The 26,369-nt window shown below is 38.6% G+C and overlaps 1 protein-coding gene across 1 annotated transcript in view; it reads left to right on the plus strand.

Annotated features, from left to right (window-relative positions):
• The first annotated feature begins 622 nt into the window (after positions 1 to 622).
• Positions 623 to 26,369, plus strand: part of LOC149169197 (insulin-induced protein) — a 46,857-nt gene continuing 21,110 nt past the window's right edge. Inside the window, exons 1-2 of the mRNA XM_089427034.1 lie at positions 623 to 1,034; positions 1,128 to 1,252. Coding sequence (XP_089283160.1) covers positions 651 to 1,034; positions 1,128 to 1,252 — 509 coding nt within the window. The 5' untranslated portion in view covers positions 623 to 650. The remainder of the gene's footprint in view (positions 1,035 to 1,127; positions 1,253 to 26,369) is intronic.

Genomic DNA, 26,369 nt, shown 5'->3' on the forward strand with positions numbered 1-26,369 from the left:
TTAGCCCATTTTACTATAAATATGACTTAAATTTTTTATTTTGTAATACTTGTTAACCCATTTTACTATAAACATGTGTAAAGGAGAACAAGTTAAAACATTCTTAAATATGGCTCATTATATTTTCCATTTTTTTTTAATTATAGTTAGCCCATTTTAAATCCAAAATTTTATAATTTGTTTATACATTTAAATGACTTTCAAAACATGGCAATGCATACTCTGCATGATTATTAGCCTCTACTGTTACTATATAGTTATTATCTATCTCTTTGAAATGTAAACCTATAATGAAATATAAATAAAACAATTCCAACACCATATGCTTGTAACAAATAATAATAATATTGATTTTAATAATATGCTATTAACACATAATAATAATAATATTGATTTTAATAATATGCTTGTCACAAATAATAGTAATACTGATTTTAATAAAAGGGAGTAAAGAAAGAAAATAAAGGCAGGCTCCATCTCCTCTTTAAGAATGAAATGCAAACATACAAGTTGTGCTCTAACAGTAACTTTGGAAAACAATTCTGGGTGGCTTTTACATGTGTTTTGTTTAAGAACGTCCTTTGCGTTTAGGCCGTAAGTTCAATAACCACCATAAGGCTTTGGTTTCTATAACTATAAAATGAAACCAAATGCACCCACTCGTTGAAGCATATGACATAGTATCTGCTTGTGTTATGTGGATGAAAATGGAAGTCCAATGCTTGCTCCTGCCGTCAACTCTGCCCCTGCCATGCCTCCGACCCCACAATGGCCATGTCTACACTCTGGGAAAACATTACCTCAGATACTCCCCTCGACCCTCTGCTTTTTATTTCAAATGCAGAGCAAGGGAGAGGGAGATGACGCAGGTGAAGGCAAAGGAGCCTGTAGAGAATTGGAGAGCCATTGGCTTATCATTGTTTGGAGCGGGTTTTGTAATGGGTCCTATTCTAGACGCCCTTCATTCACGAGTTCATCTACAAATTTATCAAAATGCCGCCATTCACATTGGGCCACTTTACACAAACCTTTGGGTAATGCTCCTTCTTTCTCTCTCCATCATCTGCTCCTGCTCCTACAAGTGCCTTTAGTTAACAGTACTAAAAATATTGAATTGAATGAATCAGGTCCCTCCATTGTTGGGTGTGTTTTACACCGTAGTGGGGCTGCTGCAACTCTTTTTGGATCAACGAATTGCCCATAAATACATAGCTCCCCAAGGAAGTTTACAGCAAACACTTATTTCTCTGGTGTAAGTTACTTTGTCAATGAACACGGAAATAATAGTTTGGCAACTTAAATTAGCGCTGGTAGCACTTCATCAAAATTATTTTTGGTTTCACCTCTGTGCCGAAATGCTTGGCAGAAAATAATGCTCAGCCAGAATTATCAATTTGAGTTTGAATCAATATATCTTCCACTAATGATTAACCAAAACACGAGTACTGTGCTTTTGGTTCAATGATTAAGAGAAACATAAAACCTTGAAGAATAAAATGCTTTAACCCAACAATTAAGTGCACAAGAGACCAAGAAACACAGTAATGGGACACCCGGGTTATAGTGGAGAAACCCTGACAGGATTAAATTCCACTTTCATCGATGTATGATTATATTCCAATGTACTCCATGCAGACGACCCTCTTTAAATACAGAATCTCCACATAATCATCCCTAATAAGATTCCCTCTCGCCAATTTCCTATATTTTTCATGATCATCTTAACCAGTCACACAACCTTACTAAACCATTATAAAGTACATACTAAATTGACATAAGATGACAACTTAGTCTCAACTCATGTAACAACTACAGCAATATGTAGGAGTTATTTCAAACACGCTCCATAGCGAAGCGGAACTCATCCGACAACCATGCAACAAGTAGTTGCTATTTCCAACGCTCATGATAGTGAGTACTTCTTGTGAATGCCATTCTTGTCTTGTACATGTCAAAGACTACTCTCTCACAAAATCAACTACCTAGACCTTTCCCCTAATCTAAGAGGACTTATGAAGAATAAAATTTACAAGGCATCTTCACATACTTCTTGTCATATACAACGAGGATACAATCATGCGTCGCCAAACTTATAGACACACACTACAAAAGCAACAATTCAATGGTTATGTACACCATATGAGGTCTTACAACAAGCACCCATGTAACATCTAAAGTTCCTTTATCACTGTATATATGAAATTATAAGTACAAAAAACATATGTCATCGCAAGCTTGTCATGCTTGTACTTCTCCCAAGAACAACCCCATGAAGACGTCCCGCTGCAACATGAAACATTGAACAAAGTTGCCATATACATCCTTGAAAATCCTTTTAGTAAGCTATCACAAGCAATCTCCATCTTCAACCAGTTTGTAAGGCATTTTACTTGACATTCATGAAGTTTGTGTTAGCTTTTGGGGTAATTTCAAAAGTGTTTTCATGGAGCTAAGAGAGTGATAGGTTCCCTAGTCCCTTGGAGATGCTTGATGAACAAGATTCTTGGCTTAGTTTGGGTGTTAGTTTTTGGATGATATGGTAGCATTAGACAAGTATTCTAGTCTCGTTTTGTGTCTAAGAGGCTAAGGAACACGAGATCTCCAAAACCCAGAAAAGGTTTCGCTAGATAAGCTTGTGAAACGCCTTAATTAAATTAATTAGCTATCATTTAAATATTTCCTAAGTTTAACTTAGGAAAAATGGTTAATTAAAGGGAATTAATTGAGGAGATCGACTTATGCTCTAGAGACTTCCAAAAAATGACTTGGATCAAGTCTAAGATGATTTTAGCCATTGATCACGATTAGATCTTGGCCATTGATGCTCCAGTGAGAGATTATAAGAGCAAGTCGATGGGATGGAGAAGGACACAGTTTACAGGTATGAGAGCAAGGCAATGCGAATTTCCCAGTGCGCAGTGATTTAGCAAGAGAAGAATTCGAACCAGAGGAAGAGCATCATAGTTCGAGGGAGCAACATATAATTTGTGAGGAGAATTTCGAAAAGTTTCCCAACAATTTTCCAGTGGCAAAGTAGTAGGAAAAGGGAGGCCGAAATTCATCTGTAGAGAGGCCGTGCAGCCAGAAACTCCAGTGTGAGTTGCCAGAAAGGGGCCGTTTCAGTTGTCTAAGACCAGAAGATCACCCGAGAGGTAGAGCAAGTCACTTCCAGTGGCAAAGGGAGGTGGGACGACTCACTTGGAGCCAATTTGTAGGCAATGTGTGTCATTCTAGGACCACCATGTGCATTCTAGCTATAATGCGAGTAGCCAGAAAGGGGTGCGAGCAGACCAAAGGAGGTCGAGTTGTTTGGCAGAGGAGACTTTGATCTCTAGATTATTTTGGCCGAATTATTTGTTGGAAGATTGCTAGATAGGCATCCAGATTATTGTACTCTCCAAATATGCTCCATAATCATAAAATAAACCCTCCTCTGCTGCACCGACTTTCCTTTCAGGGTTTCCCCTGGGACTTTTCAATCCAAAATAATTGTGTCGATTTTTATGTGTGTGCATCTATTTCTCAGTTCCTGAATTTTATCTTCAAGACATATTTTATTTGTGAAGAATGCATCAATGAATTATTTGCTATTTGACGTAAACAAATAAACTGCTAATCAGTTAGGAAATAATATCCAGTTGGTGCATTCGTGGAAATTTCACATTGGGTGGATGCTTGACCTTGGTTAGAGTGGCAGTATGTTGCACGCACTTAGGAGTCTATTGCCCTAATTAGCATAATGACTAACCCATTGGGTGCACACATTGGGGGAAGTTAGTTGCTTGATTAGGAGAAACACCTACCTACGAGGAGGAATGCTAGGCTCTTAGATTTAAGAGCATGGGGACCATGTGACACTTGACTTGAGGATGCTTGGTTTTAGTAGCATACTTCATGGAGGTTGGTTGTGTACTCGGACAAATATGTTGCGGAGAAGCATTGGAGCATAGTAACCACTTTGGCACACATGTTGAGGAACATTAGGCACAAGAGGACATGTGACACACATCTAGAGGAGGGATGCCTTGCATAAGGGTATTTGGACAACTAACCACCATGGAAGAGGTAGCATTGGGCTAACAAGTTATGGGAAATTGAACCATCTTGCAGGAGGGGTGTTGAGTTCAAGGAGGACCATGCTTGGAGGGCACACAACCTTGGGGTTTTGTAAAGCCCTAGCATGTCACTTGTCATCATTGTATTGATAGCACTCCATGTGGGGTTTCCTCGTTGGTTACTCAATTTTATGGACTTAAGTCTATGTTTTATGTTGGCCTCCCTCTCCCTTATTCTATATAAAGGCAAGAGAGAGAGCCTTTGTCATTACATATTGTTGATGTATTCTTTATTCTATCTTTGTAATTGTCTTGGAGAAGTTTGGTTGGGAGAAAAACATGGGGCTTGTGATGTAAATCCTAGGAGAAGACATCAAGAAGAGAGAGAGCGCTTGGATGTTCTTGAAGAGTTTTCTCTTGTGAAATGCAAGATGATACTAGGGTTTGTGCTATACAAGAAAACACTAGATGAGAACATAGCACATGAGGAGTTGATGGTTTGTCTCGTAGAAGTCATGGATCTTGTGAAACAAGAGGAGGTAGTGCTAGGGTTCCAACCCTAGAGAAGACATGAAGAAATGAGCTAACACCTTGGATGATATTGCTGCTTTGTTCTTGTGTGATGCTGGAGGTTACAACAAGATCATGGAGAAGCCGAATTGATGAGTCTTGAGCTTGGTGTGATACTTTGCTTGGAAAAAGACTTATTGATTGTACTCTTGTCGTTCCATGAAGGTTTTGATGCTTGTGTTGATGCAAGAGTTCAAGACTTAGGGTTTGAGGACTCAAACCCTAGGGTAGACATGTAGACTTGAAGCATAGTGCTAGAGTTGTCTTCTAGTTCTAATCCATATGCTTGTGTGATGCAAGCTGGCTAGGATTTGAAAACCCTAAAGAAGACAAACACGCTACTGTGGAAGAGAGCTTGTGTGAGATGAGTTAGGTGAAGAATCAAGGTGGACTTGTCAGTGTTGATTGTAGCTTGTTGTGGAGCTTTTGGTTGGCTAGATAGCTTCATGGGATGGTTTGCTAGGCCTTTTTTATTGCTGGTTAGCATTTGCTATTGGTGGTGGATGCTCTAACTAAGGTTTAGAGGCATTGGAGAGTCTGAGGCTATGGCTATGATAAACTTGAGGGACTATCTTGTACCTGCTTGTAATAAGTTTTTTGTTATGCACTTATAGCTTTATTTATTGTATATATGAAGTGTACTTTATTGTATATACTATAAACATTGTGCACATACAGATATGATATTTGGCTTATAATTTCATGGTGAATGAGTAGTTCTAGGGCTGTTTTGTATGCAGATTTATCATGAACAGCCAGCTTATTTTGTGAAGGAATGTAACTATTATATAGAAGCTAAAGGGGAGGATTTACTGCTATAATAGTCTACTGTAATAAAGTATTTTCAGATCTGTTATATGCTTGAGAAGTGTGCACTAAGCACTGAAACATTGTTGCATCAGAGTACTTGTTCATTATTTAGTCTCTTTGGCTACTTGGTGAATTGGGTCAGATAAAAGTGAAATATATACAGTTGTAATTTATATTTCAGATTCAGCCCTAAGGCTGAAATTTCACAGGAAATAAATCTGGGAAGCCTGAAGGTTCAGGTGAAATTTATGACTTTACAATAAAAGTCACAAATTTAAAATTTCTACGGTTTGTCTTTCCATTGTGTATTTAGTCACATTGTTAGCCCAGATCCCCTTTAGATATGATAATCATGCAACTAGCTCATTTCAACTGTTAGCAAATAAGATCCATTCATCAAGAAAAATGACAACCTTGTTGAAATTATAAAATCATGATAAGCAGATCTGCACTTCTATGAATCTAAAACCTAGATCTACGAATCTGAAAATGAAAACATGTTTATCTAAACTGTAGGATTGTGCAAACACAAATTCTGGAGTGTATATTCATAAGTGCAGACACTCTATAGAAGGAAATCAGAGCAACAAACAATATCTATTTAAATCTGCATAAAACAATATTCTGAAAATTATGACAGCGGGCAGAGTTTGTGGTACTCAATCACTCACATCTCTATTACTCATAAAACAATGAATACAAAGAAAACTTAGCTCAAAGCTACCACTGTCTATTCTATTATCTCACCATCCCAATGGTGCACCCTGCTAGGTTTTTATAGTAGAAAATAGCTAGGGATTACAAAGATAAATACACCCCATGCATGATGCTCAGCTTGGAATAGGTAAGCGTAACCCTAAATCTGCTTAGGACAAAGCACCCAAATTTGCGTGGGAGAGTTTTAGATTAGAGCAATTTTCCTGTTTGAAATATGTTCTCCGACTAAATCTGGAAACTACTAACAGCTATGTTCTATTTCTAAATTTAGATACTGTGCTTCGTGAAAAATAAAAAAAAACTTTCAAGAATAGAAAAGCCAACACTCTCTCTAAGCTGAAGAGATACATTCTAAAGTTGAATATATGCCTTTTAAAACGACAACTACTAAATATGAATACTACCTCTAAATAAAGCAAGTCTAAAGCTGCATGTGCCTCTACCACTGTTTATAACTATTGCGCCTCCTAAGATACCTTTTTGATGAACCCTCACTATGACTGCAATCTTCTGCACACAAATTGAGCACTGTTAATATTGCCACTGCTCCATCATCCACAAATCTTCCATGTTGTGCAATGAACAAGACTATATGGACTATTGAACTAGAATTTGTTGTGTACATCTACACTGAAGGAGAACACACTCTTAGCGATAGGTAAAAATCTAACAACGCTCACCATGGGAATCACTCCCAACATGCTTCTCCATGAGACCCTTCAACTAACCACCTTCTTTTCCCTTTCTCTTACTTTTGCAGTCGCCTGCTCAACCACAATGACTGGATTGCTACACATTCCCTAGCCTCAACTCTCTATGGTGGCACACTTTTATGCCACAGGTTCCTCACTGTGTCCAGGCTCAAGTACCATTATGAGCATTGGTTGGAATATTTTCCCTCCATTAGCAGTCCCTCATTACCTTCACAAAGCCACAATGATGACCTACCCAACAAAGATTTCTATGGGACAAGGCATAACCTGCAAACATAGTTCACAAACCTATCTCCTGAGAGATATCAAAACCATGCTTTCTTTGATACCATTTTTTAAAAATATGAACCTAAAATCTTGTAGAATAAAATACCTTAACTATCCCAAAAAATAAATGCACAAGAGAACCAACAACACAATGACGGGACACTTGAGTTATAGTGGAGAAAGATCAAATGGGTAAAAATTTCACTCTCAACAATGGATTGTTATATTCCCATGTGTTTGATGTATTGATATAGTGGACCCTCTTTAAATACAAAAGTTCCACAAAAACTTTCCTAATGAGATTCCTCACTCTGCTAGCTTTTTCTCATACACATCTTAGGATACAAAAGTTTATTATATCATTTCAAAGCACACACTAAAATTACTCAAGATGACAAGCCAATCTAAACTTGTGTGACAACCACACAACAAGTATCAGTTATTTCCAATAAGAACAACTAGTATGCATATACTAAATTATGTGTTGATAATGTTGATTTTTGAGTAGCTTGGGAGGTACTCCAAGTCCTAGGGTTCAGGGTTTGGACGGTGGAGCACCACAATAGGTCATTGTGGGCTTGGAACCCAAGGTTGGGGTTTTGCACCCATCGTGATTTGGGCCAAAACCATGGGCACATTTCAACATGTGATGGATGAGGATGATAGCTTTCGTCGAGACGAATTCGACGCAACGAAGATCATCCGATTCCGAGTTGTAGAAATGGAGTTATGAGTTTTTGAAGTATATGGTTGAGTTTTGCACATGTATGGTCAAGTCGACTTGATGATAATAAGCCATATGACAGTTGTACAAGCCCTATGATGACATTTTGAGGAGCCCTTGTATGTAGTATAAATACAAGGTGAGTGTGAAATCATTTCTCACATCCAAAGTGGAACACAAGCATAAAAAGGAGCTCGTTGGAGGAGAAAGATATTTTTTGTTTTGAGCCGCAAGTAGGAGGGCATTTCAGCAAGAGAAAGAGGTTTTGTAGGAGCCTTTTCATCACTGTTGAGGGGCCGTTTTACACCTACAGGTAGGTCGAGTAAGCAAAGGAGAACACAAGTCTGTTTGGGGCACGTTTTTAGGGACAAGCATCTCTGTTTTGTGTAGGCCGCAAAGCCTTGAAGACTGGTGTGGTACGCCGCATGCCTTAACAACTCAGGATAGGCATGCAAAGGGTTGTTTGAGGGCTAATTAGTACCCAAAAATTCAGCGTGGAGGCAGAGCATGCTTGTGAAGTGAAGCCGCATCTGTTTGAGGGACTGTGTGTGGATGTTTTAGGGTTGTTGCAACATGCCAAGTGCCCTAACCAGGAACAATGAATGACAACAGTAGTACAACAGACTTGGAGCATAATTTGTCTTGTGTTGGGTCATAGTATTGACCAGTTTTGGATCGGTTTAATGAGTAGCCTATAAGTTGCATGTGTTGAGGTTGACTGGGCAGTTGGAAACCTCAACTAGGAGAGGAACTTATAGTGAAGAGTTGGGTACCATTGGACTGGTGGGGGGTAACGTGTTGGCTACCCAAAGTAGCCCTAGAGCAACATACAAGAAGGACATTGATTGTTGTGTGATTGGGTGAATATTGGAGCCTAATGTGCAACACTTTGATGGAGAAAATTGACTGCTAGATTGGTAGTTTGGAGCTCAGGTATTAGCCAGCCTAGAAGAGCAGATTGAATCAGCTTGTGTACATTGCAGCAGAAGCGACTTGCAGCAGGGATAGGCGGCAACCCTACTGGAGACTCTATGTGTTGTCCTTTGATGGACTAAGGGGCTGCTAGAGAGCAAAACGGGAGCGAAGGACCAGCAAGACGAGATACGATATAGAGTCTGCAACATGATTGTCACTGTATCTTGTATTCCATAGACTATTGTATTATTTAGATTGGTTTAATATAACGAAGATTGAGTTGTACATTATTGTACAATATTTTGTTAAAAATTGTGTATACTTGTGAATATGTGATTTACTGCTTTATATTTTCCACTGTGCAAAGTAGTTCTTGTTGAGATTCTTGGTTTGGTAGCGTCAGAGATTCTAAGATTCTATCCTAGACCCAAGATCGTGGAAATTCAACATGGTATCAGAGCGTGTCTGAGCTACTTTGGAATACAGTGAATCAGAGAGTTCACAACGAAAGTACAACTTAAGAGGGAGTTGGTCACATTGTAGGTGACAATGTCGAAGTTGCAGGTTGGTCTCCGATATGAGGATAGGTTGGAGGGGTTGTCCAACTATAGGCCATGGAAGGAAAGGATCAAGTTGGTCTTGCAGGTCAACAAGATCTGGGATTTTGTCGAGAAAGTCATCAAGAAGCCAATTGACCCAAAGGAGCTGGAAGTGTACGAGGATTTGGATACGAGGGTGAGATTGATCATCCTTGATGGTGTGAAGGATCCCCTAATACCTCATTTGTCTGGGAAGAACACTGCACATTGTTGCAGAATGTAACTAGGTTTTGTCTTCATAATTGTACTTGAAGTCGAAATGTAACATATTTGTCAAAAGAAAGAAAAAATAATTATTATTATTAATTTAATTGACTTGTTAAAGCATGGGTTTAATGCTTGGGTCAATTGTTATAGGTCAAGCCTACGTTGTACGCTTTAGGATTGTCAAAGTTTTGAAGACCCCTCCATCCATCAAAGTCACCTTGCTGTCGAAGGATTCATCAAGTCAACTTCCATAAGGTTCATCATAAAGTCGGCTTCCATAAGGTGAACTCATGTCAACCTATATGAAGACACAACTGTTTGAATTTTCATGTCGGCTTATTTATATTAGACAACAACTATATGTGTATAAGGTTTTCACATTACCAAAACCACAGAAAAAACTCAGACTAATTGCAGAGATAATTTCGGGTAACCACAGAAGCTCGGATTTAGAAATCATAGTGATATAGTTTCGATGTTATTTGGTGATATTACACTGGACAAGTCTCGGTTAATTGCAGAGATGAACTCACATTATAGTGACCATAGAATTCGCATTACAGTGACCACATAACTCGCATTACAGTGACCACAGAATTCACATTACAGTGGATACTTTCAGTGATACATTACAGTGAAGGTTTTGGTGCTACCATAGTGAGAAGGTCTCAGTTCTACCATAGTAAGAAGGTCTCGGTGCTACCATAGTGAGAAGGTCTCGATGCTATCATAGTGGACAAATTTTAGTGTTATCTTAGTGAGTATCATGACAAGGTTGACTTGATGGATGGAGGTAGTCTTGAGTCTAAGTTGTAAGGGTCTTGGTCGTCTCATCTTGTTCTAAATCTACTAAAGGAAGAATTTTGACCGGGTTTTCCCCTAGAGTGGGGTTTTGCCCTGGTTGCGTGCCTACATCTTGTGTCCTCTTCTATTTGTTGCTTGGCATTAGTCTTGATGATAAGAAAAGATAAATCGAAAGAACAAATAATAATAATGAAAAACATCACAAGATAATGTCATAATAAGAGAAATCGATTAACTGCCACCCTTTGGATTTCTCAACATGGTATCAGAGCTATGGTCATGGTCAAAGGCAGTTTGAAAACCACTTATACATCTTTGAAGTATTCTCAGTGATGTCACAATAATGAATTTCGGTACACTTTGGTAAGATAAGTTTGGATCAGTTTCAGAAAGAAGAATTCGTGAAAATACAGTGACAAGATCTCAGAAGTGTGGTAAGGACACTACAGGTGTTAGTTCAGTATAAAAATCATAGTGAGACAGTTCAGAGAATGGGTGATCAAGTTCGGTGCAATACAAGTTCAGTGCATCCTCAGAAAACCAGTTTAGTAGAAAGGTCAATATAATTCAGAGAGGAGTTTTGGTAAAATCAAGTGACAAACTACAAGGAGTCAAATTTGGATCAACTTCAGTGATGAATTTGTGTGATCTCAGTGCGAAGATCAGTGTAAATCACAGTCACAGTGATAAAGGAGAAGTCCTAGTTATTTGAGATGTATTTGAGTTTGCATAGAAAGTATCACAAGCCAAAGATACTATCACTCAAGGAGGAACCAATATCAATATGAAGAAGACAAGAATCCATCCCAAAAAGATGACAATAAGATGTGTTATGAGGTCTAAATTCAATCAACAAAAATAAGTCATTTATGACAGCATAAGAAGTAGTCTATATGAAGTCCTGTAGCAACTATTTTCTTGCAAGCCTTCTCTACAACATTCAACAGTTTGAGAACAACTTCTAACTCAAGTAAGTATTGTGATTTCTATGCTTTAGTCATCTAACAATGTGTTTACAGTTTCCAAGGAGAGCATCAAGTCCTATGAAACATTGATCTCTCAATCAAAGAAGTTCAAGGTATGTAAACTCGAGGTACGAATATTTATAAGCTTTTATTATATCTAATCTTAGATGGTCCATATAATTCTAGAACCTTAATCGTTATGTTCTAGGATCTATAAAGTAATCTAGATTTCAAACAAAATAGAATAACTTGATTCCATCCTCCATTGTTACATAGAAAATCTAGATTAAGAAATTAAAATCATGTTCTTGGTATCACACGTTTTGCTTGGAAGTATTTATTTCAGGTATAAAAGATCATGGCTTAAAGAGAACACTTCAAATTCTTACAAGGTTTGTTAAGAAATATCTCTAGGTATATCTTAGACTATACACCTTATAAAATTATCTCAATATAAAAAGTATGTTCATCTTATTTTGAAATTGTATTACTAACATATTTTTGTCTAGCTTCCTTGAATCTTAATGATTCTTGATTGGGTGATTCATCATTAGATAAATCTACCCTCCTTACATCCTTGATTGCTCTTATAGAACCCTAGACAGGTTCTCTGGAAAACCCTAACCTATGGATATGTTGACAATGTGTGAAACCCTAGCCTGCTTAGGGATATTGAGAAATTGCTATTATGTTTGACATATTGATGATGTCATGTTTGGGGTTTTGGTAAGATCATGAAAACCCTAACTTATTAGGGTTGAAATGGTGTTATTAGAAAAATTGAACCTTTGAAGTTCTGGTAAAGTAGGGCTTGCTATGAAACCCTAGATCTTTAGGGTTTAGTTGGGTCTATAAGAAAAACCCTTGTTATGTATTTAAAGTCCTAGGAATGAAACCCTAGGTATGTGTTCATTTAGTTGAAACCCTAGCTTGGTCTAGGTCCGTATATGTCTAATATGTTAATATTGCCTGACATATTTTATGCTTATGATTGATGATGAATTCCTAGATATATGTGTTGACCTAATTATTAATGGTCATAAGTCCTAGGGTTTGGAAACAAGCCCTAGTCAAAGTTTGAAGTTCTAGGATGATGTTGCTTGAAAAATCTAGGGTTTTGCAGCTAAATCCTAGTAGTAGTTAAATACTCTAGTATGTATAACCATTTGGAATTTATGAATCTATATAGTGATTGCTGAGAATTTGTAGATGAAAAATCTAGGGTTTACATCAAACCCTAGTAGAAGCTAGTTATGTTGTTGATTAAGTTGTGATCGGTCTTGATTGTTGAAGCTCATGTATGAAATCTAGGATATGTATGAAATCCTAGTGAGGAGTCTAACATATGAATTTTGATAGTTGTTAGACACATTACTTGTTTGAATTGTTTCTAGGGTTTGTTGTGTGAAAGAACTTGTCATATCGTTGAAAGAATATTGAAACCTATGAGTTTAATATTTTTGAGTTGTGGATGTGATTTAGCGTTTGTAACTAAACCTAGGCAAGAAGTTGAAGTATTGAAGTATAGTCTCTTGCTGATTATGTTTGTAAAGTCTAATGCTTCCGTTATTATAAGATTTTGATATGGCTAACTTCATGCTTCTATAATTTTGGTTGTACTTGCTATCTAAGTTGTGCAAGTACATCAACTTCAAGATGGTGAAGATGATCATAAGTAAAATTGATGTGATAAGCATGATATATGAATGATTCTGATACGAAGGATGGCAGCCATGAAAGATTCTCCGATATTGTAAAGAAGAAGTAGAACTCCCTAAGTTAAGAGGGAGCCTGGATGAAATCTACCTAGGTTAAGAGGGAGCTTGAATGAAAGGAATCTCCCTAGGATAAGAGGATGGTTGAGAATATTCCTTGTATAGGAATGATTAGATCCTCTCTGATTAGGAGGGAGTGATAGATATGATTCTCTACTTCATGTGTCATGCACTAGACCAGGACTAACAACCGTAAGTTTTAGTGAAGGCCATGAGTGAGAGAAGGAACTTGGAGAATGTATTTTTGAAGGGCTACTAAGAAGCCGAATCGATTTATGAAATATGTTGCTACATGAGAAATAGGAAAGGAAGTTGCATGGTTGAAGAATCTTCTGTCAAGATTCATTGGGAAAGCTCTAAGTCCTACTATGAAAAGTTGAGAAACAACATTAAGTTGTCTGGAAGACCCTAGAGGTTTGTATTTGATTATGTACATGTAAAAGTATATTATTGATTGGGGTTGTGTTTGTACAGGTAAATCTCTTGAAGGTTTTGATAGCATGTTGGTTATCGATCAATTTGATCGGGAGAGATTTATTGTCCTTGATTTGCTGAATCAAGGAGAGTTGAAGCTTTCTGAGTGAAGCATTGTCTGGGAAGACATCTGGCTGACACTTTGTGTTGATGTCGAGGTCCCAAAGTTGGAAGGGTGGTGTTGGTCATAGAGCTCTGACCTCAGATACACACCTAGATCCCTAGGTTGATGGTTAGTAAGTAAGCCTGATGGTACCTAGAGAGGTTGAAAGCTTGAGTCCATCTTAGTCCCACCCGAATAGATTGCCCAGGTCAAGAATCTAGTTCGTGGCATTGCGGTGCCTAAATTGTTGAGAGACCAATGGATAGATTGCCCTAGTCAGGAATCTAGTCCATGGCATTGCGGTGCCTAAACTTCTTCGTAGATGATGTGTTTTGAGATCTTCCATGTACCTCTATGGTTATATGTAAATATGAATACCTCTCTAGTTAAGAGGAGTATTGAAGAATGTAATTAGGTTCGGTCTTCATAATTGTACTTGAAGTTGAAATGTAATATAATTGTCAAAAGAAAGCAAAAATATTTATTATTATTAATTAATTGACTTGCTAAAGCATGGGTTTCATGCTTGGGTCAATTGTTATAGGTCAAGCCTCCATTGTAGGCTTTAGGATTGTCAAAGTTTGAAGACTCCTCCATCTATCAAAGTCTCCTTGCTGTCGAAGGATTCATCATCAAGTCGACTTCCATAAGGTAAACTCATGTCGGCCTATATGAAGACACAACTGCTCGAATTCTCATGTCGGCTTATTTATATTGGACAACAACTATATATATGTGTAAGGTTTTCGCATTACCAAAAACACAGAAAAAACTCGGACTAATTGTAGAGATAATTTCGGGTAACCATAGAAGCTCGGATTCGAAAATCACAGTGATACAGTTTCGATGCTATTCGACGATATTACAATGGACAAGTCTCGGTTAATTGCAGAGATGAACTCACATTACAGTGACCACAAAATTTGCATTATAGTGACGACAAAACTCGCATTACAGTGGAGACTTTTGGTGATAAATACAGTGAAGGTTTCGGTGCTACCACAGTAAGAAGGTCTCATTGTTACCACAGTAAGAAGGTCTTGATCCTATCTTAGTGGAGTCTGGACAAATTTCAGTGCTATCTTAGTGAGTATCATGACAAGGCTGACTTGATGGATGGAGGTAGTCTTGAGTCTATGTTATAAGGGTCTTGGTCGTCTCATCTTGTTTTAAATCTACTGAAGGAAGAATTTTGACCGGGTTTTCCCCTATGGTGGAGTTTTTCCCTAGCTGTGTGCCTACATCTTGTGTCCTCTTCTATTTGTTGCTTGGCATTAGTCTTGATGATAAGAAAAGATAAATCGAAAGAACAAGTAACAATAATGAAGAACATCACAAGATAATGTCATAATAAGAGAAATCGATTAACTGCCTCCCTTTGGATTTCTCAACACACATGAGATGTGGATGGCTCTTCAAAATTTGTTCCAGAATAAGAACAAGAACTGGGTACAGGTATTGGAGGATAAGTTGAAGTCCACCAAGATGATACAGGGTGGAGTGACTTCGTATCTGACGAGATTGTCTTAGGTCAAAGATGAGCTTGTTGTCGTCGATGTGACTATTTCAGATTTTGATATGGTGACGATTGCTTGAAAGGGTTCACTGAGGAATGGAAGCCCTTCATCAAGGGGATCGTTACTAAACTGGAATAGGTTGTGGGACGACTTCATTCAGGAAGAGTTGCGAGACGAGGATCTTCATTTGAAGAAGAGGGCTTCGAATGATGACATGGCACTTGCAGCACGAATGAAGGGCAAGCAGAAGAAGGACTTGAGTAAAGTCAAGTGTTTCAATTGTGGTGAGATGGGTCATTTTTCATTGAGATGTTCGATGAAGAAGAAGGGAGATGACAAGAAGAAGAAAGGGAAGCAGGTCGCCGGTGTTGCCACTTCTACTGAGATAGATGCTCTCACCAGGAGGTTGGAGGAGTACTTTGCTATGATCTCTCATTTCTCGTAGGGTACCATCGATGAGGATGGATGGTACGTGGACAGTGGTGCATCGAAACATATGATAGGGTCACAAGAGGTTTTCGAGACTCTTGTTGAATGGGACTTGAAGTTGCACATGGTGTTGGGCAACAAGAGTCAAAAGGAGATCCGAGAATCGAGAGTTGTGCCATTGAGGATGGAGACATGATGAGTGATGTGGTTCCAGGATGCACTGTTTGTACCAGGACTTAGATATAGCATGATATCTATCTCAATGATCGAGAAGAAGGGGTTTGAGGTCTTGTTCCAGGATGGGAAGGCAAGACTCAGGCTTAAAGGCTTTAGTTCCGATGGGATTGTACTTGGAGTTAGAGAGCATGGTCTATACAGGTTGACGGGCAAGCCTATGGAGCATGGGAAGAAGAAGAAGGAGCAAGTGTGAATTCCAGAGAAGCAGTCGCAGGTGCAGGCTTTAGAGGAGTAAGTACAGGTTCCCGAGAAGAAGGTCTAGGTTCCGGAGGCTCAGAGGGACTCGAGTTCTATCAGGAGCTTGCAGATTCAGAGGGAGACTTTTCAGCCCAAGAAGAGCGTGTGGTCAGTGAGGAGCAAGGGTGCTTCCTCATCTGGCAAGAAGGAATCACAGAGGGATTGGAAAGTGATACAGGAGAAGAAGAAGAAGCAGGATGCTTCCAGTGACATTGACACTTCCGCGAGAGGTGTAGTTCATGCTTCATGGATTGTTGCAGTGGTGTGCACCAAGAGTTGGCCAAGTGTTGCGAACAGTGATGATGATGATGAGTTACTTCCTAGTCTTGGAAGTACCTTGTTATGAAACCAACTCACAAAACGATAGAAAAGATAGTTGAACGCCTTAGAATTCAGCCTCTTCGAGGGGCAACCTCCTTTACATTACACAAATGAACAATTCTTGGATGATACAAATGACAAAACCCCCTTTCTATATATAGGAGTCTAAGGGGTCACAATATAACCAAGCCGACCTAACAATAATAATATAAAGGCACAAAAATAACAATAGAGGGATTCTATGGGGCACAGTTATAACAATATGGGGACAATAGGGGCACAACAATATTAATAAGGGATACAACTACAATAGTAATGGGGGTATCACTAATATTATAGAGACCTAACATGCCCCTCTCCTTCAAAAAAGTGTTGTCCTCAACGCTTGAGTAGTTCTGGATGCTTCTGTATAATATTCTCATCCTCCCATGTGGAATCTTCAGCGGATAAGTTCTTCCACCTGATGAGATACTCCGAAATGGATTGATTTCATAGCTGTCGAGTTCTTGTTTCTATGACTGCTTCCAGTTCCAATATAATTTTTCCTTCCTCGTCAAGTTCTGGCAATATTGTTTGAACTGGGAGCTTGTCACCTATAACCTTTTTTAAACATGAAACATGGAAAACTGGGTGCACTCGAGAAGCTGCAGGAAGCTCCAATTTGTATGCCATAGTACCAATCTTTTGCAACACCTTGTACGGACCATAATACTTTGGTGATAATTTATTATCCTTCTTAGCTTGCTTGAGGGACATTTTTTTATATGGTTGTAGCCGTAGGAATACCCAGTCACCTACATCAAAACTTCTTTCGCTGCGATGTTGATCTACTTGTTGTTTCATTCTATTCTGCGCCAACATGAGGTTATCCTTTAAGAGTTGGAGAACTTGTTGTTGATGCTCGATGTGATGTTCCACTGCTTGAACCTTAGAATTTTCTCTTAAATATGATGTGATGGATGGTGGCTGATATCCATAAAGTGCCATAAATGGGGTCATTTTTGTTGCAGTATGGAAGGAAGTGTTATAGCACCATTCAACCAGAGGCAACCATTTGACCCATTGTGTCTGTTTATCAGATACAAAGCAACGAAGATATCCTTCCAAACATTTGTTTACTATCTCAGTTTGCCCATCAGATTGAGGATGATAAGATGAGCTATGAGCTAATTGAGTACCAAGACAAGAAAATAATTCTGTCCAAAAATTTCCAGTAAAAATGGGATCTCTGTCACTTACAATAATCTTTGGATTTCCATGTAGCTTTTGAATTGTTTCCATAAATGCAGTAGAAATTGTACTGGCTTTAAATGGATGTGATAATGCACAAAAGTGTGCATACTTGGTAAGTCTGTCAACTACCACCATGATGACACTCTTTCCCTCAGACTTGGGTAAACTTGTGATAAAATCCATTGAAACCTCCTCCCAACGTTGGCTTGGAATGGATAAAGGTTGTAATAGACCTGGTGTCTTAATTGTTTCAGCTTTATTTTGTTGGCAAACCAAACATTCCGCCACAAACTTTTGAATATTTGATTTAAGGCCATCCCAAAAAAATTCCTTCTTAACCCTGTGGTAAGTTTTTAAAAATCCTGAGTGCCCTCCTAAGGGAGAAGTGTGCAATTCCATAAGAACCTTTTGTTTGAGTTGGGAATTCTTAGAGAGGTATAAGCGATCTTTGTACCATAACGAATCATTTTTCCAGCTAAATGTATCAGATGTATTGGAATCTTGTTGTAATTTTCGAATAAGTGCCCACACTTCTTCGTCATTCTTCCATTCCTCCCTTGCTTCGTTTATCCAATCTGGTTGGATAATAGAAATGGCGCACAACAATGCTTCCACATCCTCATCCTTTCTTGAGAGTGCATCTGCCACAACATTTTGCTTCCCTTTTTTGTAGATGATTTCAAAGTCATAACCCAACATCTTTGTGACCCATTTTTGTTGTTCTTCAAAGGATAATCTTTGTTCTAAAAAGTATTTAAGGCTATCATGATCCGTTTTTACCTTGAAGTGTCTTCCCATTAGGTAGGGTCGCCATTTCTTAAGTGCATGTAGTATTGCCAACATTTCCTTCTCATAAATAGCTTTGTGTAAATACTTTCCCTTGATTGGACGACTTTCGAAAGCAATGGGTCTTTCATCTTGCATTAAAACAACACCAATTCCATTTCTTGAAGCATCACATTCCACAATAAAGGTTTTTGTGAAGTCTGGTGTAGCTAAGACCGGTGCTTGGCACATTGCCTCTTTAAGATGTTCGAAGGCCTTTGTTGCTTCTGGAGTCCATGAAAATGCATCTTTCTTCAATAATGTTGTTAGAGGTGCTGCTATTTTCCCATAATTCTTAACAAACTTGCGATAATACCCTGTCAACCCAAGAAATCCTCGCAAATGCTTTATGGATGTGGAGATTTTCCATTCCTTAATGGCTTTAATTTTGCTAGGGTCTACCTTAACTCCTTCATGAGATACAATATGACCCAAATATTCCACCTCTTGTACTCCACAGAAACATTTTGATCTTTTTGCATATAATTGTTTCTCCTCCAATAGTTGTAGCACCCTGTCAACATGTTCAACATGATCCTTCCAAGACTTGTTGTAGATTAGTATATCATCAAAAAATACTAACACAAATTTTCTAAGGAAGGGTTTGAAAATGGAATTCATCAAACCTTGAAATGTAGATGGTGCATTGGTAAGGCCAAAAGGCATGACCAAAAATTCATAGTGACCCTCATGAGTTCTAAATGTTGTTTTCGGAATGTCTTCAATATTCATTCTGATTTGATGATATCCTGAACGAAGATCCAACTTGGTGAAGTAAATTGATCCATGCAATTCATCCAATAATTCGTCAATGACAGGAATGGGAAACTTATCTTTAATAGTGAGCTTGTTGAGCTCCCTATAATCCGGACACATGCGCCATGATCCATCCTTCTTGTGCACCAATACTACTAGAGCAGAGAAAGAACTTTGGCTAGGTTGAATTATACCAGCCTCTAGCATTTCTGCAACCATACATTCAATTTCACTCTTTTGGGAATAGGGATATTTGTACGGCCTGATGTTTGGAGGAACACTTCCTGGAATCAAATGAATAGCATGATCATGATCACGAATAGGTGGGAGACCTTTGGGAGTCTCAAATACCTTGGAATGATTGTCCAAGACTTTTTGGAGATTTGGAGAAATAGATGATTTCGATGTGGAAACATCTAGCGAACATAATTGTGCAATTACACCTCGTTGTTCCCTTTTTAGAAGCTTTGTCATACCGTTAGAGCTGATTATCTTTCCCGGTTTCCCTGCAATACCCTTTAATTCAACTTCCTTTCCTTCCGCATAAAATTTCATGAGAAGTTCTTGAAAGTTAAAAGCTATTGTACCCAAGGATTGTAGCCATTGAACTCCTAGTACAACATCAACACCTCCCATTGGAATGGAAAGCATTGGGCTATTCAATACATATTCTCCCATGGATAGCTTGATATTATGGCACTTTCCAGAGCAATTTATCGTTCCTCCACTTGCAACCATCACTTGACACTCTGGTGCTGGATATAGGAAGCAATTCAATTCTTTTGCTATCTTACAATGAATAAAATTGTGGGTACTTCCTGAATCAATCAACACTATTACCTTTTTCTTCTTGATATGTCTTTCTATCTTGATGGTTTGAGGAGTGGTAATTCCAGCCAATGCATTACAAGATATGGTCGGATTCATTTCTTCTTTATCTAGGCTTTGTTCCTGGAGTATATCCTCTTCTTTTGACCTTTCTTGTTCCTTTTCTTCTTCCTCTTCACAATCTATGTAGAATAATTTCTTCTCAGCACACTTATGACCTTTTAATGTATTTGCTATCACAACTGTAACAAAGCCCTTTTGCTCTTTTTTCTTCCAATTGTTGTGGTGTCAACCTTATAGGTTGTGGAAGGCTAGGGGCAACAACACTTCCATCTTTATAGTTGTGAGTGGTAGGCTTCTTGGTTGCCATAATTTTGCTTTCAATTTTTCTTGCTAACCTGAATGCCTTCTCCAATGAATCAGGTTCCCAAAGGCGAACATCATGTTGGATATTCTCCTTTAAAGTCCATATGAACACATCAATCCTATGCTCCTCTGGAATATTTTTTACCCTTATGTTCAGTTTTTGGAACTCCTCAATGTGCTCCATCATTGAACCCTTTTGTTTGAGACTTATCAATTGGCTAAAAAAAGTGTTGCTTTTTGTATCCTCATAATGTGCTGTCATTTCTTCCGTAAAAATTGCCCAAGTGACAATTTGTTTACGAGAGCAAAGCCATTGATACCATACAAACTGATTTGGTTCCAAATATAAAGTTGCAATACGTACCTTTTGTGTGTTTTGCACATTATTGAGATCGAAAAATTGCTCCATCTGTAGTATCCATGTTGCAGGATCCTTGCCATCAAACTTCCTCATATTGATTTTTGGAATATGGTGGGTCTTCGATCCAACATTAGAGTCTATGAAATCATGATTAACATTTCTTTTGTTCTCATCATGAGTTTCCTTTACTACCCTTTCACCATTAGTGACCATTTCTTGTAGCAACTTATTCAAATTTATCTTCAATTCTTCCATCTTATCATCCATGCCATCCATCTTAGCGTCCATGCCATTCATCTTAGCTTCCATGCCATTCTTTAAACCATCCATCTTAGCTTCCACGCCATACATCTTAGCTTCTACATCTTTCTTTAAACCATCCATCTTAGATTCTGTTACTTTTTGTGCGAGTGACATTTGTTGCACTTGGTCTCGTAATTTTGATATATCATGTTGCATTTCTTCCTCTTCTTCATGAGTCATGCTAGAGCTTTCAGGTTGCTTACTAGGTGTTTGCATTTTCTTTCCTCGGGGCATCAATTACCGATAATAATGCTTTACTATGCCCTTTGAATTCCTTCAAACTAATTTTTCAAACCAAGCTTATGCAAAATTAAAAAAAAAAAACTACACACCTTTTTTCACTTTGTAGGAGCTCAATATTGAATCTGATGTATCTCTGTAATTTCGGATCATCCAGTTCTGAAATTGCGACCTGTAGTAGCCCTCTGTGTCCTCTTTCCAATGCCACCAGTCTGATCGAATTTAGATTCTCCAAGGCAGAGTTATGCACAATCTCCCAAGATGACCTGATTATAAACCTTTCCAGAAGAGCGAACTTGTATGAAGTGCCACATGTCACTGTTTTGACCTTAGTATCTGAAAAATATACATAGGAAACTACAGTCCGTCCTCTTTCTGTAACTTCTTACGAAATTTCAATCTGATGCTCAAAACAAAAGTTATGACGATTTTCCCCAGGTCACCTGTTTGGAATGAAATTCGGGAGTCTGCAAAAAGGCCAACTTCCTCAGATCATATCTCCGCAAATATAGCACGAAACGCTCTGAAATTCGGACCCGAGGTTCATAATGATTTCGTCCCAAATGGTTTTTTTTTAGCATCTGAAACGTCGCAGAAAAAAAAGTTATAGCGCAAATGCCACGATGACCTGTTTGGAGCAGCGAAACCCTAGAATTCAAAGCTTTGATACCAAATGTTATGAAACCAACTCACAAAAAGATAGAAAAGATAGTTGAACGCCTTAGAATTCAGCCTCTTCGAGGGGGCAACCTCCTTTACATTACACAAATGAACAATTCTTGGATGATACAAATGACAAAACCTCCTTTCTATATATAGGAGTCTAAGGGGTCACAATATAACCAAGCCGATCTAACAATAATAATATAAAGGCACAAAAATAACAATAGAGGGATTCTATGGGGCACAGTAATAACAATATGGGGACAATAGGGGCACAACAATATTAATAAGGGATACAACTACAATAGTAATGGGGGTATCACTAGTATTATAGGGACCTAACATACCTCCCTCGCTAAGAGGGAGTGTTGATTTTTGAGTAGCTTGAGAGGTACTCCAAACCCTAAGGTTCAGGGTTTGGAGTGTGGAGCACCACAATAGGTCATTGTGGGCTTGGAACCCAGGGTTGGGGTTTTGCACCCATCGTGATTTGGGCCAAAACCATGGGCACATTTCGACATGTGATGGATGAGTATGATAGCTCTCGTTGATCCGACGCAACGAAGATCATCCGATTCCAAGTTGTAGAAATGGAGTTAAGAATTTTTGAAGTATATGGTTGGGTTTTGCACATGTATGGTCAAGTCGGCTTGATGATAATAAGCCATATGACAATTGTACAAGCCCTATGATGATGTTTTGAGGAGCCCTTCTATGTAGTATAAATACAAGGTGAGTGTGAGATCATTTCTCACATCCAAAGTGCAACACAAGCATAAAAAGGAGCTTGTTGGAGGAGAAAGAGATTTTCTATTTTGAGCCGTAGGTAGGAGGTCATTTCAGAAAGAGAAAAAGGCTGCGTACGAGCCTTTTCATGATTGTTGAGGGATCGTTTTACCCCTACAGGTAGGCCGAGTAAGCAAAGGAGGACACAGGCCTGTTTGGGGCACGTTTTAGGGACAGGCATCTTTGTTTTGTGAAGGCTGCAAAGCCTTGAAGACTGGTGTGGTAGGCCGCAGGCCTTAACACCTCAAGATAAGCATGCAAAGGGTTGTTTGAGGGCTAATTAGTGCCCAAAATTTTAGCGTGGAGGCATAGCATGCTTGTGAAGGGAAGCCACAACTGTTTGAGGGACTGTGTCTGGATGTTTTAGGGCCGTTGCAGCATGCCAAGTGCCCTAACCAAGAATAGTGAATGACAACAGAGTACAACAGACTTGGAGCAGAATTTGTCTTGTGTTGGGTCATAGTATTGACCAGTTTTGGATCAGTTTTATGAGCAACCTATAAGTGCCATGTGTTGAGGTTCACTGGGCAATTGGAAACCTCAACTAGGGGCAAAACTTATAGTGAAGAGTTGGGTACGATTGGACTAGTGGAGGGCAGCGTGTTGGCTACCCAAAGTAGCCCTAGAGCAACATACAAGAAGGACATTGATTGTTGCGTGATTGGGTGAAGATTGGAGCCTAATGTGTAACACTTTGATGGACAAAAGTGACTGCTAGATTGGAAATTTGGAGCTCAGGTATTGGCTAGCCTAGAAGAGCAGATTGGATCAGCCCATGTTCATTACAGCAGAAGCGACTTGTAACAGTGATAGGTGACAACCCTCCTGGAGACTCTATGTGTTGTCCTTTGATGGACTAAGGGGCAACTGGAGAGCAAAACGGGAGCGAAGGACCGACATACGACATAGAGTTTGCAACATTTTTATTGTATCTTGTATTCCACAGATTGCTGTATTATTCAGATTGGTTTAATATAACGAAGATTGGGTTGTACATTATTGTACAATATTTTGTTAAAAATTGTGTATACTTGTGCATATGTGATTAACTGCTTTATATTTTCTGCTGTGCAAAGTAGTTCTTGTTGAGATTCTTGTTTTGGTAGCGTCAGAGATTCTAAGATTCTATCTTAGACCCATGATCGTGGAAATTCAATAGATAACACCTGTTTCAAATTTCAATCCACCATGCGTCTTTTGACTCAACAATTGACATGGAAAACATATTTTCCAACTAACCTCTACTTTATAGACCATCATTGCTTGTATTCATTGTGTTGGCTTCCTTCTTGTTTGGACACTCCAACTCCTTTCCTTGTCTCCAACAACCATAGTGGATAATATTTTTTGTTTTCCACTTAACAAAGTCATTGGTATAGGGTCGACATTCTTTACAAGTGCAATATTGAATCATCCATTGACTGTTTCGAAGTTTTTATCTTGCTTTCCTATTGTATCAACCAACTCATTATTCTATATAAATCTAATGACTCTATCACATTATCCATGATACAATGATGGTCTTACAAGATTGAGGTAGACTATCCAATGTAATGTCGATATGTTCTTTTGGTGAAATGGATACACCAACTAGCTATTAGCTTTTCGTTGCTCCAAAAGTGTTTTCACCTAGCTATTAAAGTCATGTGATGTGAGGGCTTGTAGTCTTTTAGCCCCTTTGTTATATGTTTGTTGACTTACATTTGGAGAGCTTAGTGGGTTTATGCTTACCTTGGGTTGGGGCACATTTTTTGATGTGGTAGTTTGCACACATTTGGTGGTTTGACATCTTCTCCAAGGGCACACTTGTTGAGGAGGATGGGTGCAAAAGACATGTGGCCTGATCACCTTGGAGGAGGGCTTTATTCACTAGAGATTGGGCATGGAGGATTGGACCCACCTTGCATCTATTATGAGGAGGATCACTTGAGTTGAGGAGGCATTGTTGGAGGATGTACCAGCTTGCTTAGAGGAGTGCTTGACATGTGGGCGCCTCGACTTTTAGGGCACATAACCCTAGGGGTTGTACACACTCTATTGTGCCATCCGACATTCATGCTTAGTTTAGCACTCCACTCGGGGCTTTGTTGTTGACTTAGCCTATAGTTTATTAGTGCACTAAGTCCATGTTTTATTGTTGACCTCCCTCGCCTATTCTACATATAAAGGGGAGGGAAGCGTCCTTGTGATGAATCACTCCTAAAGATCACGTCTTAAAGAATGTTAATTAGTGTAATGATATCTATGCGAAGGATATTTGAAGAGCATGTATTTACCCTTGTAACAAGAATGGTGCTTGTGGGATGCATGTGCTAAGGTTCATTGGCTTGTGATATGCAAGTGAAGAGCATGTAAAGCTTATATGATGCAAGTGCTTGGGGCGGTTATTTGGTGTGATGCTAGCTTGTTGTTAGCTTGGTGGGATGCCTTGATAGGCCTTGTTATTGTTGGTTAGATTTGCAGTGATTGTGGGATGCCTAGCTAGGGTTTGGGAAGCTTTGGAGGAGTCCTTTCTTAGGATGAGTTGAAAGGACTCATTGTACCAGCTTGGGATGAGCTTATGTATTGTATTTATCTTGATTATTATGATAGTAAAAAGTTGTGCCATTGCTGTCCCAAATTCTCTTGTTGCGGATCTGATTTTCATGTATTTTGAGCAAGTTTCATGGTTGTTTGATATGCTGATTTATTGGGATAGCAACACTAAAATGTTGAGCGATTTGGCATGCCTTAGATGAAACTTTAGATCTGAAATGTGTTGTTTTGACCATTAACATATGTAATTTTCAGATCTGCATACTTGATTGGATCATTCCCTAAGGGTTGTTGTGTTGATGTAGTGTTGAAGTATTTTATGGTGATTACCAACTTGAACTTGCCTAGACTAGTGGTGGATAGATTCAAGATATTTGTGGGTATATTTTTCAATATTTCAGTTCAAGTTCCATGTGATAAATCTGTGACCTCATTGAAGTGAGGTGAAATTTTTGAATTGGGTAAAGCGCAAATTTCTTAGTGAAGATTGCCTTGTTCAAGAAATTTGTACTTGCATCAATTGTTTATCCAAGTTCTTCATGTGATCTAGATGCAGTGTAATACCAACATTCCTTCTTGTATCTTTGCATGATTGAGCTAGTGATGCAACTATATTCGACCTACTATAGTTTTCCACCCATACATTGACATGAGAGTCTGTTATATCTCTTTCACATTCTTACATTCATAGTCTTGATGCAACACCACATATCAAGGGTCAACAATAACACTAATTTTACTTTTTCATCTAGTGTTTTCTAATTGGGTAGTGTATCAGGCTCCTTTTCACTAACTATCGACCACAACTCCTGGTCCAAGAGATATGATCCATGCAAATCTTCTAGATGCCAAAGTTATTGCCATTGAAGCACTCAATTGCCTTTATTTTCATTGCTTCCATCAAAGATCCACCGTGTTTCTCAATGTACCCCATTGAATGCCACAATTCTTTAAATCTTGAGATGTTCAGTTCACCTTGAAACTATGGATATGTTGGACAAACCACAACTTCAACACTGTTTCCATCAATGATC

The sequence above is a fragment of the Pinus tabuliformis genome, chromosome 4_2 (genome assembly GCF_031772625.1).
Source record: "Pinus tabuliformis cultivar Carrire ecotype Pingquan chromosome 4_2, CPIR1, whole genome shotgun sequence".
NCBI classification, from domain to species: Eukaryota; Viridiplantae; Streptophyta; class Pinopsida; order Pinales; family Pinaceae; genus Pinus; species Pinus tabuliformis.